The sequence below is a fragment of the Diabrotica undecimpunctata genome, chromosome 8 (genome assembly GCF_040954645.1).
Source record: "Diabrotica undecimpunctata isolate CICGRU chromosome 8, icDiaUnde3, whole genome shotgun sequence".
Classification (NCBI taxonomy): domain Eukaryota; kingdom Metazoa; phylum Arthropoda; class Insecta; order Coleoptera; family Chrysomelidae; genus Diabrotica; species Diabrotica undecimpunctata.
This window is the reverse complement of record NC_092810.1, coordinates 73,013,159-73,026,742: the sequence shown is the minus strand read 5'-3', so window position 1 is coordinate 73,026,742 and position 13,584 is coordinate 73,013,159. Positions and strand designations below refer to the sequence as shown.

The 13,584-nt window shown below is 31.9% G+C and overlaps 1 protein-coding gene across 1 annotated transcript; it reads right to left on the bottom strand.

The window, feature by feature from the left end:
• Positions 1-853: 853 nt before the first annotated feature.
• On the bottom strand, positions 854-12,065 carry LOC140447693 (uncharacterized). Its single transcript, XM_072540492.1, has 4 exons — positions 11,911-12,065; positions 6,944-6,992; positions 6,249-6,324; positions 854-1,071 (listed from the first exon to the last, which is right to left on the bottom strand). The coding sequence occupies exons 1-4, from the start codon at positions 11,939-11,941 to the stop codon at positions 892-894; spliced, it is 336 nt and encodes a 111-aa protein (XP_072396593.1). The 5' UTR covers positions 11,942-12,065; the 3' UTR covers positions 854-891.
• Positions 12,066-13,584: the final 1,519 nt, after the last annotated feature.

The following is a 13,584-nucleotide window of genomic DNA, read 5'->3' as shown; positions in this document are numbered from 1 at the left end:
GACCTGATCTCCTACTTGTGGACGCCAGACTCTTCGCCTTAGATTGTAATGCTTCTTCTGGTCTTCAAAGGCATGTTCCATGTGTACTTTTTCCAGGTCCCTTAATGCTTCTTATATATTTTTAAGTTTTCCGCGTACTCTTATATATCTTTACATTTGGCTGCATCTGATGCGACTAATTCTCTTTCGAAATTAAGAAGCGCCGGTGAAAATCCTGTCGAGGTCAAAACAATCGCTAGTGATGTAAACGTCAAATCCAATATTTTGAGGGACCCCAACAAATTACAAAAGAGAATATGGAATCAATGGATTTTATTCAAAGAGGTGAGTCGCGAAGTCACATAGACATTACACTGAAGCTATTTTCTTGTGGCATCTATATACGGTTGCCTTCCATCGATATACTTTTTTTGGTTTTCTGTTTTGCGAGACATGCAAACATTTTACTCTTATTATTCACTCGTATTATCATTGTCCATTTGTTTTAAACGTTTCAACGTGTGGCATTCCTTTCCCTAGGTAGCTGTAGCTTCCTCCGTGGTTATTGTTAGTTGTTGTCCTGGAAACCATCAGGGTCTTCTAACTCTAATGCCACAAATTGGTCGCATTGCTCTTGTAATGATCCTTTCCCAAGTTTACATGCTCCTTTTCTTACTTGGCTGTACCGTACTGAAGACGAACAATAGTCAGAAATACGTATATACGGTTGCCTTCCATGGATATACGTTTTTTTTTTTCGTTTTCTGTTTCTGTTTTACTCTTATTATTCTCTCGTATTATCTGTTGCCATTTATATTTCAGAATTTGTGTTCCAGATTGATTTTACATTACACAAAGTTAATAAAAACTAATATAAATAAAAATATATCTTTATTTAGAAAAATAATAAAATTAATGATTTCCATTAGCTTCACACTTTTTCATTTTGATGCATGTTTCTCTTACTGTGGCACTATCAACTTCATAAAAGAAATCAACCTCCTCTACAAATGAGTCTAAGCATATTTGCTTCGCTTCATCAGTTTCAAACACTATTTCACATACAAAATCTCTTTGCTCTGTTGCTATTTCCTGAAACATAAAATCAAAAATTATAATTACATGCATCAATAATAAACTTATACGTACTAGTACGTCTTAATTTAAAGATAGTTGAAAAAATTAATATTCTTATACAAGCATTAGGTGAATAGTTTAGTAGTACTTTTTAAAAGCAAACGTAGTTCTACAGTATATTGTGGAATATGATTTAAACATATTAAATGTAGAAAATAAACCAACTTTCATAACCATATAAAGAAAGGAGTTAATTGAAATAACAGTAGCCACCACTGTTGGTTAGAACTGTTTAAAAAAGAGTATTATACAGTGATGAGTGCCTTACCACCCAGCAAAATAGCGGAAAGGATAGAAGACAGATTAAGTTGTGAGATAGTATGAGATAAAGCTAGTTTTTGACGTGGCTATTTCACTTCAGTCATAATTATACGGACCTCGAAAATATTTTATTTCAATAATTTCTGATGATAGAATAAATGATTGAATAAATTAAGATATATTATAGTAAAAAACATTAATTATTAGCGATTTTAAATTATAAATCTTTAAGTTTATTTAATAATAAAAATAACTTAACTGAAATATTTGATTAAACTAAAGGTAGGTATGTTCAATCCGAAAATATTTATTGTGTGGAGAATTGGCGTAATGGTTAGAGACGTGGTCTAGTGACAAGAAGATTGGAGGTTCAATTCACACCAAGGATAAAATTTTTGTTTCATTCAGTCAAAAAATTAGAAAATATGATACATATTAGGTAAAAAGTTTTCGAAAAACTCATTATTTACAATTTATTCTTATTCCGATGTTAAAAAATAGAAATATAAAATAATTCAAATTCAATTTCAGTTTTACAGTCTTCAGTTGTGATTGCAAAATAATCCGGTTAAGACTGTTTAATGCCAAATCCATCACTAAATTCTCAGTGTTAATATAAATTCCTCTGTACAGGTAATGATTTTCAAAACAATTAACAACATTGTAATGGATGCGCGCGAACAGCTGCCTGCTTTACAGCTAACCAAATCATCCAGCCATCAAAAATAATAACATACCGAGAAGTGTTTTTGCACGGTAAACAGAAACTTTTTATTGAAAAAACAATTCGTGAAAATGGTTTTAACGGTCGAAGAAAAAGTGCAAATTGTTGTCTGGCATGTGAATGGATTATCAGACAACATGATTAGACAACAATTTGTAAATATGTTTCCAAATACGCCGGCTCCAGCACGATCAACAATTCAGTCTATTATACGTAATTTTTTTACTTATGGATCAGTGTTGACTCCAAGAGGAGTTCGTAGACGAAGGGAGGTAAATCCAGATTTGGAACTAAGGGACACTTTAATTTGTGCAAGTATTGAGCAAAATCCTACCCAATCAACATCTCGTCTCGGAGAACAATATGGAATTTCAAGATTTAGAGTAGGTAAAATTTTGAAAAGACATGGATACCGTCCCTATAAACTTCATAAATCCAACGAATAATTCCCTGGGGATCAATATAGACGTTTAGAATTTTGTCGGGGCCGTCACAATTCAATGAATGCTCGGTATTGGTCTCGAGGAAATCCTCGTCAGATTTATGTCGCTCGTATCCAGCGTCCTCGAAAAGTAAATGTTTGGGGAGGCATAATAGGGAATCATGTCATTGGTCCATTTTTCATAGACGGTATGTTGACTGGGCGGAAATACTTGGAACTTCTGCAAAATCAAATTGTCCCAGCCCTTCGTAATTTACCAATACCTTTCGATTCCATATGGTTTCAACACGATGGTTGTCCCGCACATAATTCTCGCATCGTCAGTGAATATCTCAGTGCGACTTTTCCTAATCGATTGATTAGTGGCCACGGAGATATTTTTTGGCCTGCAAGATCACCTGATCTTGCACCTTGTGATTTTTTTATGTGGGGATATATCAAGTCCAAGCTATATGGAATTGAAGACGATAGGCCTAATTCTCTCCAAGAATTAAGAGAAAAGATCTCTGATTCGATGAGAGGTATTAGTCCAGAAACATTAACTAAGTTAGACGAAACTTTTATAATAGATTGGGTTATTGTTCTGCTGCTAATGGAGGCTTATTCGAACATTTATTGTAAATACATTTCATTAGAATAATTTTTTTTATTTTTATAGAATTTCTACCTATTTAAATATTTTTGGAAGTACATTTATTTAGAACGTTCTTTTATGTTTGAAGAATTATTACTTTATTTTCGAAAGTATGACATTGTTTTTTCAATAAGATATTCATGTTTTACTATAAACACTTCTAATAAAAACTAAAATAAATGTCTAGTGATTTAAAGCAAAACGATATAATATCTGCATAATTTCAAATTTTTAAAAAGTAAAACCTTCATGTGGGATTTGAACCCTGAGGGCCTGCATGAGAACATCGTGACTTGAACTCTGATCCATCAAACTTTTATATTTCTTTAATGTCAGTTTGGGTTATTGTTCTGCTGCTAATGAAGGCTTATTTGAACAGATTGTAAATACGTTTATTTACAATATTTTTTTTAATTTTGTAGAATTTTTACTTAAGCAAAACGATCTCTGCATAATTTCAAATTATTAAAAAAAAAAAAAAAAAAAAACCACATGTGGGTTTTGAACTCTAATCTGCGACGTCTGTGTCCAGTTCTTACCACTAATCCACGAAGGATAGTGATTACTCCGTGACAAGAGTGTATGAAATCCTCACATCATAGTAGAAATTATTCTTGATTAATAATTTAAAACTTTAGATTAAATAATTACTATTAATTAAATTATTTTATTCACATTTTTGCTTTATTGTGGTCAATCAGTTTTTACTTTATGTGAAATTATAAAATGGAAATACGTCACACATACGTTACACATAATAATTATGACCGAGATGATTTAGCTCGAAGCTAACGTCTAAAGGTGTGAGACTATCGATTTATAATGTTAATTATAGGTTTCTACCCATCTCATCTACTTTCCCACCTCTACTACTTTCATCTCTTTTTATTTCACAACGTATTATATTTTCTATCTTTTGCGTTATTTTGCCGGTTCTTAAGGCACTCATCACTGTATAATTCTATATCTATTTTAAATAACAACTAATGTGTTAAGAGACGTTCAAGAGACTTACGTATCGTAACCACCTTAAAACCGATTGGAATATTGTTACCAATACACAAATAAAATTTTTTCTCCTGGCCACCTGGTAATCCAGTATAATGGTGGACCTTAAAGCTATCAAAATAATCAAACCCTTAGAAGGAATAATATTCTCCCAACTAACTGAATTTAAACCTTAAGGAAAACTATTATACAGACAATTACTATAGAGATAATGATGATTTTTCTTATTCTTAAAGTTTCATCTTGTATCGAAGGTTGGAAATCATCATGGCTATGTGGACCCTGTTAACCGCCGCTCGAAAAATTTCTAAACTACTGCGCTTAAACCACTCCCTCAGGTTCTTAAGCCAGGATATTTTTCGTCTTCTTTATTTATTTTTTATTTATTTTACTTTTATTTGAATTTTTCAATTAAAATATTTAAATAATATTAATTTTATTTAAAAAATTTTAAAATAAATTAAAAATATCTGTTTAAATGTTATTTTAAATACTAGATTGTTTAGTTTCATTTAAATAAAATGTTTGTTTAAATTTTGTGTTATGTTTTAATTTCCCTTGTAATCGTTCTTGCTACCATTGTTTGTCTTAGGGATTAGCCGAACTACCTCTGAGAAGAGTTAGCCAGGGTAGGGATATCCATGATTGATTTTGTGCTGGTGAAGAGGAGATACTTTAACTAAGGTTGACCTCCTTACGTTCCTAAGTAAATAGTAAATTTCAAAATGGTATAACCCACGTGGTTAAAACCTTACATACCGAAGAATAATTAGGCGTAGCTATAACCTTATATCCAGACAACATAAGAACTGTAAGTTTAATTAATGATGCACGTGCTATTTGATATAGAATTATGATACGAAAGTCTATTATATAGAAAATAATCTACAAACCGATTACTATTGTAATAATTCTCATAAAGAATTATTATCAAATTATCATTATTATCATATTTCATTAAAAATACAGAAAATTATCAGGTGTGTCACCATCTAGTGATACCGAATGTATTATTCTGATGATATAACACCCAGATATAGACCTAAAGTACATTTGCTCACGAGAGGGATGGGGCAGAGAAAACACTGGACCTGAACTGCAGGGTTATACCTGGTATACAGACTGATCCAAAAATTGCAGAAGGTTGTGGTGCAGGAATATTCGGTAGTGGTGGAAATTTAGACATTTGTATTTCACTAGGAGAATATATCTCTATATTTTAAGCAGAGATTTTTTCAATCTTGTTGTGTGCAAGAGAAATCAAGAGAAATTTAACATGAGAACTTTCGGAATAAAGTGAATCAATATGTGCAGAAATAACTAAGCAGACATGGGGGCACTCATAACCTCAAAGGTGGACTCTAGGCTAGTGTAGGAATGCCGAGGGGAGCTCGACAGACTGGCGTAACATAATAGTGTCACACTGGTGTCGGTTCCAGGTCACGGAGAATATATTACAATGAAAGAGCTGATGCATTTACCAGAAGAGCGTCAGCTATAAAATAGTTCAGTCGTGAGCTGGCCGTGGGAGTGCCAAAAAGCATCGTCCGCGATCGGAAAAAAGCCTGGATCCGAAGGCAGCACAACTCTCACGGGGAAAATATACCCTGTCAAACACATGTATATTGGACTGGCATGTGCCAATACGGCTGAAGTTCTGCGGAAAACAAGCTCAGCTCAAAGTCAGAATAGGCTTCCTTACTGGACATGTGCCAGTCAAGGGACACCTGAATACAATGGCACTATTTCATAGAGACTTAAGCTACAGAGTCTATAGCAGAGAACCTGAAACAGTCAATCATTTATCTTGCATGACTGCGAGACATTAGATTGCAGGCTGCAAACACTTAATTTTTGGTGACTACCAAGTGACTCAAAAAACATAAGCTGATACAGAGTTCTAGAATCCTGGAATGCGTATCATGGAGTAATGAAAGATAGAAAAGAATATCAAATAAAAGATATAACTTCCTTTTTGAAAAATTTCAATAACTAATGTACTGAAATTTTTGTAAGAAACAATTTTATGATAAAAAAAAAGTTAGTTATTGATTAGTTCTTACCTTAGAAATACGTTCCTCCTTGAAACCTTCAATAATATTCCCAAGCATAAAACAAACTCCACAGACTAAGTTATCTCTAAAAAGATACAAATAGATTTTAATACGACTTTTATTGAATTTAAAAACTCAATTTAATAAAATATTATTAAGGTTCTAGCGAGTGGTTTATAATACTTGATTAACTTATATTCCCTAGGTATATGCCGAAAGATACGAAAACGTTTTGAATGATAAATGTGAGCAGAGTCTAGCTTCACATTTATAAACTATTTTCAAATAAACAAGAGACTTCGTATAGTGAGAATAAAAAAAATTAATTGTTTTAAATGGATTATTCTGAATTTTATATAAAATAATATAAATTTTGTAAATGATCACATTTAGATAAATGTTAAAATTATTGAATTGTTTATATATTTTGAATATATTATATATTTTGAATATAATTGATTAATAAATAAAGTTGGGGAGATGCAGATGATGACTATGTCATATACATATACATATGTATTACATGTATTAACATATTCACAAAAATAAAACCAAACTTCATGTGGGAAAAACAGTTCTGAGAATATTTTTACATTATTATAGAGCCAATCCACTCGTTTTAGATAATGTCCTGATAAAAGCGTTTTTAGATCGAGCTGTATTATGTCTCAAATATAACACAATGCTTAATTTATTTTACTTACGGGTCTGGTGTTGGTTCTGTAGTTGGAAGTGTTGCTGATAATGCAATACCTACAATAAAATAGATGTAATTTTTATTTTACATAAATAAGTAAAATAATCGACATATTGTTGTTTGTTTGAGTTTATATGACTGTGGACACTAAATCTATTCGCCAAGTTTACAATAATCGATATAATAATTCTATTATTAATCAAAATTTCATATGGATATGCAGCTATTAAAAATTTTAATTTTTGTTTTCAATATGTTACTTGTTAGTGTGCGTTAAAGGTACGGTCTGCATGGAGTGTATTTTCTTTGTATATCCTTCATGCGCCCTCCTTTACTTTATAAAATTGATCCCAAATATGTGAATTTATCCACTTTTCAATTTTCTTTCCATCCGTCCGATCATCCGTTTCCTTTCTCATTATATAGTCTACGTTAATGAGAAACAGTGTAAGACATAACACAGTGATTGTGATTTGTGATCTCTCCCGAGTGTTTGAGTTTGAATCTATATCTTTCATAATAAAAATAATGAGAAAGGACTATGAATTTATGACAATTACTGAAACAAGGAAACGTTAATAATGCAGCCATGTAATGAGAACGGATAAATATTAACTATTACATTTAATATAGGAAAAATAAAAGGAAGATTGCTGCAACTAATCTTACAAGTAAAAGTAGAATGAAAACGAGGCCCAGATCGAAAACGATTTGTGGTTTAACACAACAACCACAAATCTTTTCAGAGCATCAGTGTGCAAAATACAAATTGTCATAACGGTTGCCAACATCCGAGATGGATAGGCACTACAAAAACAAGAAGAAGCCATTAGGGTTACCAATGAATTAACACAGCACACAGCAGAGGTAATAACATTTATATCAATTCACAAAATCGACATAATGTTAATATATGAAACAGATTATACAAACCGAAATTTTTTAAAATTCCCAACTACCTGATATATAATACCAAAAATCTAGCCATCAAGGAACTGCAACTATAATTAGATCATCACTAAGACACTACCAACTAGATGAATTTAGGAAATACTATATCCAAATAACTACTGGAGTAAGTTAACATTTATTACAGGTGGTAATTATGATGCGAACGACATCTACCTAAGATCCATATTATTAACTACTGTATAAGTAAATTAAAAGCAACAATCTTAGATATATATCAACAGGTGAACCGATATACTGGCCAACCGATACAAACAAAATTCCAGATACGGTCAATTTTTGTGTTAATAAGGAAATTTCATCCGAACTTCAAGTAGCACAATCTTATAGCATTACATATAGTCTTTGATAAACACCCGCCATTCTTAAGTAATAAATACACGAATTGGAACGAATTGGGACAAATTTCAGGATGTTCTTGGTTCCGATTAATTTTGATATAAAAATACTTCTGAAAAGTAATAGTAATAATGATGAAGCTGTACAAAAATTTATTACAACAATGCAAAAAAAATCTCAAGTACTAAACCCTCTTATTCAATTGAATAATGCACCTTAGGTCAAAAGCAATAGGGAAAATCCGACAGCAAAATTGTTATTGTTAAAGAGATCCAATTATTTAAGAGTCTCCATATCAACTTAATATGGAGACTTGATATATCCCCAAAAAAAATTACTGCTAAATAAGTTCATTAGAAAATAAATACAGACTTGAACCCGAAAAAGTTTCTTCTTGAAAAACTCTTCAAAAAAAGAGATACGTTACTTAACGCAGATATTAAACGCACTTTTAAGATTATTGAGAATAATTACACAAATTATCGTAAATACTAAACCAGGCAAGCCTACGGAAGACATTAAGTCATATGGGACCTATTAGTCTACTGCAAATAATGTCTAAAGGTTTTTAAAAAGCTCCTGCTGGATAAATTACAACTGATTCACTCGAAATGCCAAATGATACACAACCACCAATTTGAATTTTATGCCACCATAGAGCAAAATTCACTGCGTCTTTAAATAGTATATTAATGGAGCTCTAGAAGAAAAATATTGTTAAGCCCCTTTTTTGATGTTTTTTCAGCTTTCGATGGAGTCTGGCACACTGGTTTGCTTTACAAAGTTATAAGACAAGTTCTTCTGTTAAACTATTTTCTTATCTTCTTAATTTTGCTTAGTTGAGGAGATATGTTGTGGAATGCAATTTTTAGATTCCCCATGTCTCTCATAACATCTTTATCAACGTCTGTTTTGCCTTGCAATTCTTGGAAGGCACAGATTAAAGCGAAATTCTGAATTTGGTTTCGAAAATTAGTCCACGATTTTATTATCAGATGTCGCTATATTGCATCTATACGAAGGCATATTAGAGTTGGATGCGTAAGCGCCCTGTACGTGAAATCAAATCTTAACTGTCTTTTAAAAGTAAAGTAGTAAGTAAAAATGAAAAAAATATATAAGAATATATTCCAAGAATATACACTTACATTTACTAAGTATAAAACATTTTTTATTATTGTTATATGCACCTTATTAATTAGATTACAGGTGTAAGTAAGCACCTGATAATTATCGTACTGTAAGGATTAAATCTGTTGCCGGCGCCATCGTGTCCATAGCTTAAAGGAACATGCCCTTTTTGGATACTTTACTATCATCCGTGGTACATATTACAACATCTGTGCTCAAGACCTCCCAATACTTAGTAAATATTAAAATTAATGAGGAAAAAATAAAATTTTTAAGCAGATCATATCGAGGTAGGTATATAGACTTTAACACTTTTGACTGGTTACGTGGAATCTAAACAGTAATTAAAAAGTATTTCGAATAGCTGGATAATGTATACTGTAATGTAAAGATTGAGTTAGCATTAGATCTAGTAGTAGACGTTCCCTTTTTTCGAATTTCGATAACAGCCAACAATTAATCATACTACCTATAGCCGGGTACACACATGTCAGTAAATTGGGAAAGTAGCTGGCATGCCAGTTGCTGGCATAGGCTAGTAAAAACAAACACAAAACACATTTGCTAGTAATTGGCATGCCAGTAGCTCGCTTGTCTATACCACTGGCAAGGCGAAAAAGCAGGGTAGATTTTTACGCATGCCAGTGATAGTAAACGATAGAGCGGTTTTCATCTGAAACTACAGTATTTGTTGTGTAATTAACAATTTTTGTGTTCCCAACAAAAAAAAGGGGATCCATGGAAGGTATTCGAAATGAATTCAACAAGCAAATATTGCTGATGATCACAGATATTGTTAGAAATTTAATAATGAATCCGAAGCGGAATTCAAAAAAGAGAAAAATTTTAATGAGAATTTGGATTGGTAGTCGAGAAAATCTTAAACCAATTTTTTATTTTGGCCTTTATCTCCTTTATATTTCCTCTTGAATTGTTTTCTTACAATAGTAAGCATTGTCATGGGCTATTTTATGTTTATATAAAGATAATTTAGAATTCCAAAGACAAAGGTAGTCATAAATAGCAAAGATATATAGCAATAAATTTGATGGTTTTTTTATTACCCCAACGAAACACTTTTTAAATTAACAAGTTTAAGAAGAATCATAGGAGACTTCACCACAACAAAAGGGTTCCTGCAGGGTTGTTCCACATCTCCAACTCTATTCAAAATATACTTAGAGAAAACCTTGACTACATGGAAAAGAAAATGCGAAGGCATGGGAGTAACGGTACGGAACGAATACCTATATACGTTAAGCTTTGCAACAGATCAAGTAGTGATTGCACAAGACCAAGACGACCTCAGCTACATGATGAAGAAACTACAAGAAGAATATACCAAGGCTGGCCTAAATATTAACCTCGCAAAAAGAGACTACCTATGTACAAGTGAAATAGACATAGAAGATCTACAGATTGATGACAACGTAACAATCAAAGGAAAGGATAAATTCAAATACTTGGAGTTTATAATCACGAAAAAGGCAACAACAGAAGAAGAAATTACACAAAGATTAAGACAAACAAGAACAGCAATCCGACAACTTAACTCAGTATGGTGGGATAGACACCTAAATATGAAGACAAAAACACAGATTTATAAAACATTAGTGCGAAGTATTATGACATATGAGACTGAAAATTATATCATAAACAAGAAAAAAAGTAGTAAGATAGTAGCAACAGAGATGGAATGCCTGCGAAGATGCTGCAGAGTAACAAGAATGGATAGGAGAATTAATGACGAAATAAAGCAAAGAACGTCAATAGAAACAGACATACTAACATATATAGAACAAAAAAGACTAAAGTGGTATGGACATGTAAGAAGAACTAGCGACAGCAGATGGATAAAGAGAATAACCGAATGGAGCCCCATAGGAAGGAGGAAAAGAGGGCGACCCCGAAAATCCTGGAGGAACGAATTAGACGACGACATCAGTAAGAGAGGACTAAACGATGGAGAATGGGACAACAGAAAGAGATGGAAACGGTTGAGCGAGGGGCGGGGGAAGGCAGTGAATACTGTAGAATCCCTGAATATATATATATATATTTGTGTTATATATATATATATATATATATATATATATATATATATATATATATATAACAAATTTAAAAATAAAACGATTAATTTTTACCGCCAATACAACAAATCTGACATTTGTCTGCAAGCTACTGACATGCCCGTAGCGGTAGCACGCCTTCATTCATACCAGTGAAGCTCCCCACGCGTGTGCCTTGCATCCTACGGCATGCTACTGGCAAGAAAAATTAAATTATTCGCGATTAGCTAGCATGCCAGGAACTACCATTAACGTACACACTTGCCAGTTTGGGGACAGTAGCTGGTGCTTGCTAGGTACTGGTATGTCATTGTGCTAGTAACAGGCATGTGTGTCTCCGGCTTAACACAGAGTTTTAAAAATCAGTTTGTCCAGATCAGAACGCTTTAGGTAATACAATTTATTATAACTTATGTCATAAGTTAAATATATAAACTTTTTATAATCTGCTATTAAGACTTACCAAGACAAGCGAAGAATATAACGAATTTCATCTTGTGTACAATATTTTACTTACAATCAATGGCAAAGAGAATAAAACATTAAGAAAGTGAAGTACTAAACTTCGGTTTTATAAGTAAAAAAATACTTAAGTCAAGTGTTAATGTACGCACCAATTGATATTAACATACAATAGCACTAATAATGAGACTCGTAAGATATTCCAATATCCGAAAGGTTTTAAGTAGGATTATTACTCAAGCTTCCTCTTATCACATAGCACCTGAGTTAATTTTTCAAAACAAATATTTTTATCTCTTTTTCAAGTTAAAACCAGAGTAGTTGGTCAATATAGTACAAAGTAGCGATATATCAATAATTTTTAACCAAGAGAATATTAAGCTGCACTTATGCAATAGAACAATAGAACAAATTCCGTTGCTATATTTAGTTAGCTAAATTAAAGAAAAAATTTAATATATTATTATATCAACTGTATAACAGATTAGCAAATGCAAAAATAAATATCTCTATTGATAAGTCATAAGAGATGCCCCCACTTATATCACTGAAGGGATTAAAAACTTATGAAGAAGTCGGAATATTGTATAATGCGCCAAACATGGACAAAGAGTTTTAGTAGCAGTACTAATATAATATTTTAATTTAATTTATTTATTTAAATTGTGAATAAGTAGCAACTTGGAACTGCAAACTTCCCTTAAGTAATAGGCGAAGCACAACAAAGTAACTTTAGTGCTGGAACATAAACAAATTACTGGTAACAATATTGCTGATACTATTGTTAGAAGGATCTAGTCCTTTTTTTTCGTGTTAGGTTCGTTCTTCAAATTCCACTTCGGAAATCGTTATCAAAATCTAAACATTAATAAATTAAACAAATTTAGTTTTTGTTACTTGATAACAAAAATCTTCTGATAATTTAATTGTATCTAATTCATTCATATTGACAATTAATACATATATTATACAGTGTGTCTACGTAACTTGACACCGTATTCTTCTTCTTCTTAAAGTGCCCTCTGCTTAATGGCGGTTGGGGACTATAATTGCAAACTTTTCACTGTCTTTAGCTGTTCTTATTAGGTGTTCAAAATTTAGCCCTGTCCATTGTCGGATGTTCCTTAGCAACGATAGTCTTTTCCTTCTTATTCATTTCTTTCCCTCGATCTTTCCTTTCACTATTAGTTGGGCATATTGATACTTAAAATTTGTCAGTATATGGCCTAGGAATGATATTTTTCTACTTTCACTGTGTTGAAAAGTTCTCTTTTATATGGAACCATTGGGACTATATGGGAAATTTTTTTATTATTGTGTGTGTGTATGTATTTTATTGGCACTGGTTTTGGCAACCAACTGGCCAGTCAATTTGTTTTGAGTTCTCTCTTTACACCAGATATTGTTAGTATTTAAATTTAAAACTATTGTATTTAGAGTTAAGACATGGAATGTTAGAAACTTACTTACTAGTTTACTGTGTTTTTGCTGTTTTATTTTTTGTATCTTTTTTTTTACTTTTCTTTTTTCTATTTTTTTTTATTTTTTTTTTTATTTTTTTTTATTACTACGCTAAGACATAAACCCGATTCGACACCTCGGAGGTTTATATCTTCTTAGTAACTTTTTTTTTATTTTATTTTTTTTTTATTTTGTTCTCATTTTTTTTATTCTT

What these genes read in the sequence shown, in the direction of transcription:
- LOC140447693 (XM_072540492.1), bottom strand. Translation starts at nt 11,941, where the DNA reads ATGAAATTCGTTATATTCTTCGCTTGTCTTG. An exon ending in TATATTCTTCGCTTGTCTTG is followed by an intron (nt 6,993 to 11,910) that starts GTAAGTCTTAAT and finishes ATTTTATTGTAG; the next exon opens with GTATTGCATTATCAGCAACA. An exon ending in AGGAGGAACGTATTTCTAAG is followed by an intron (nt 1,072 to 6,248) that starts GTAAGAACTAAT and finishes TTTATGTTTCAG; the next exon opens with GAAATAGCAACAGAGCAAAG.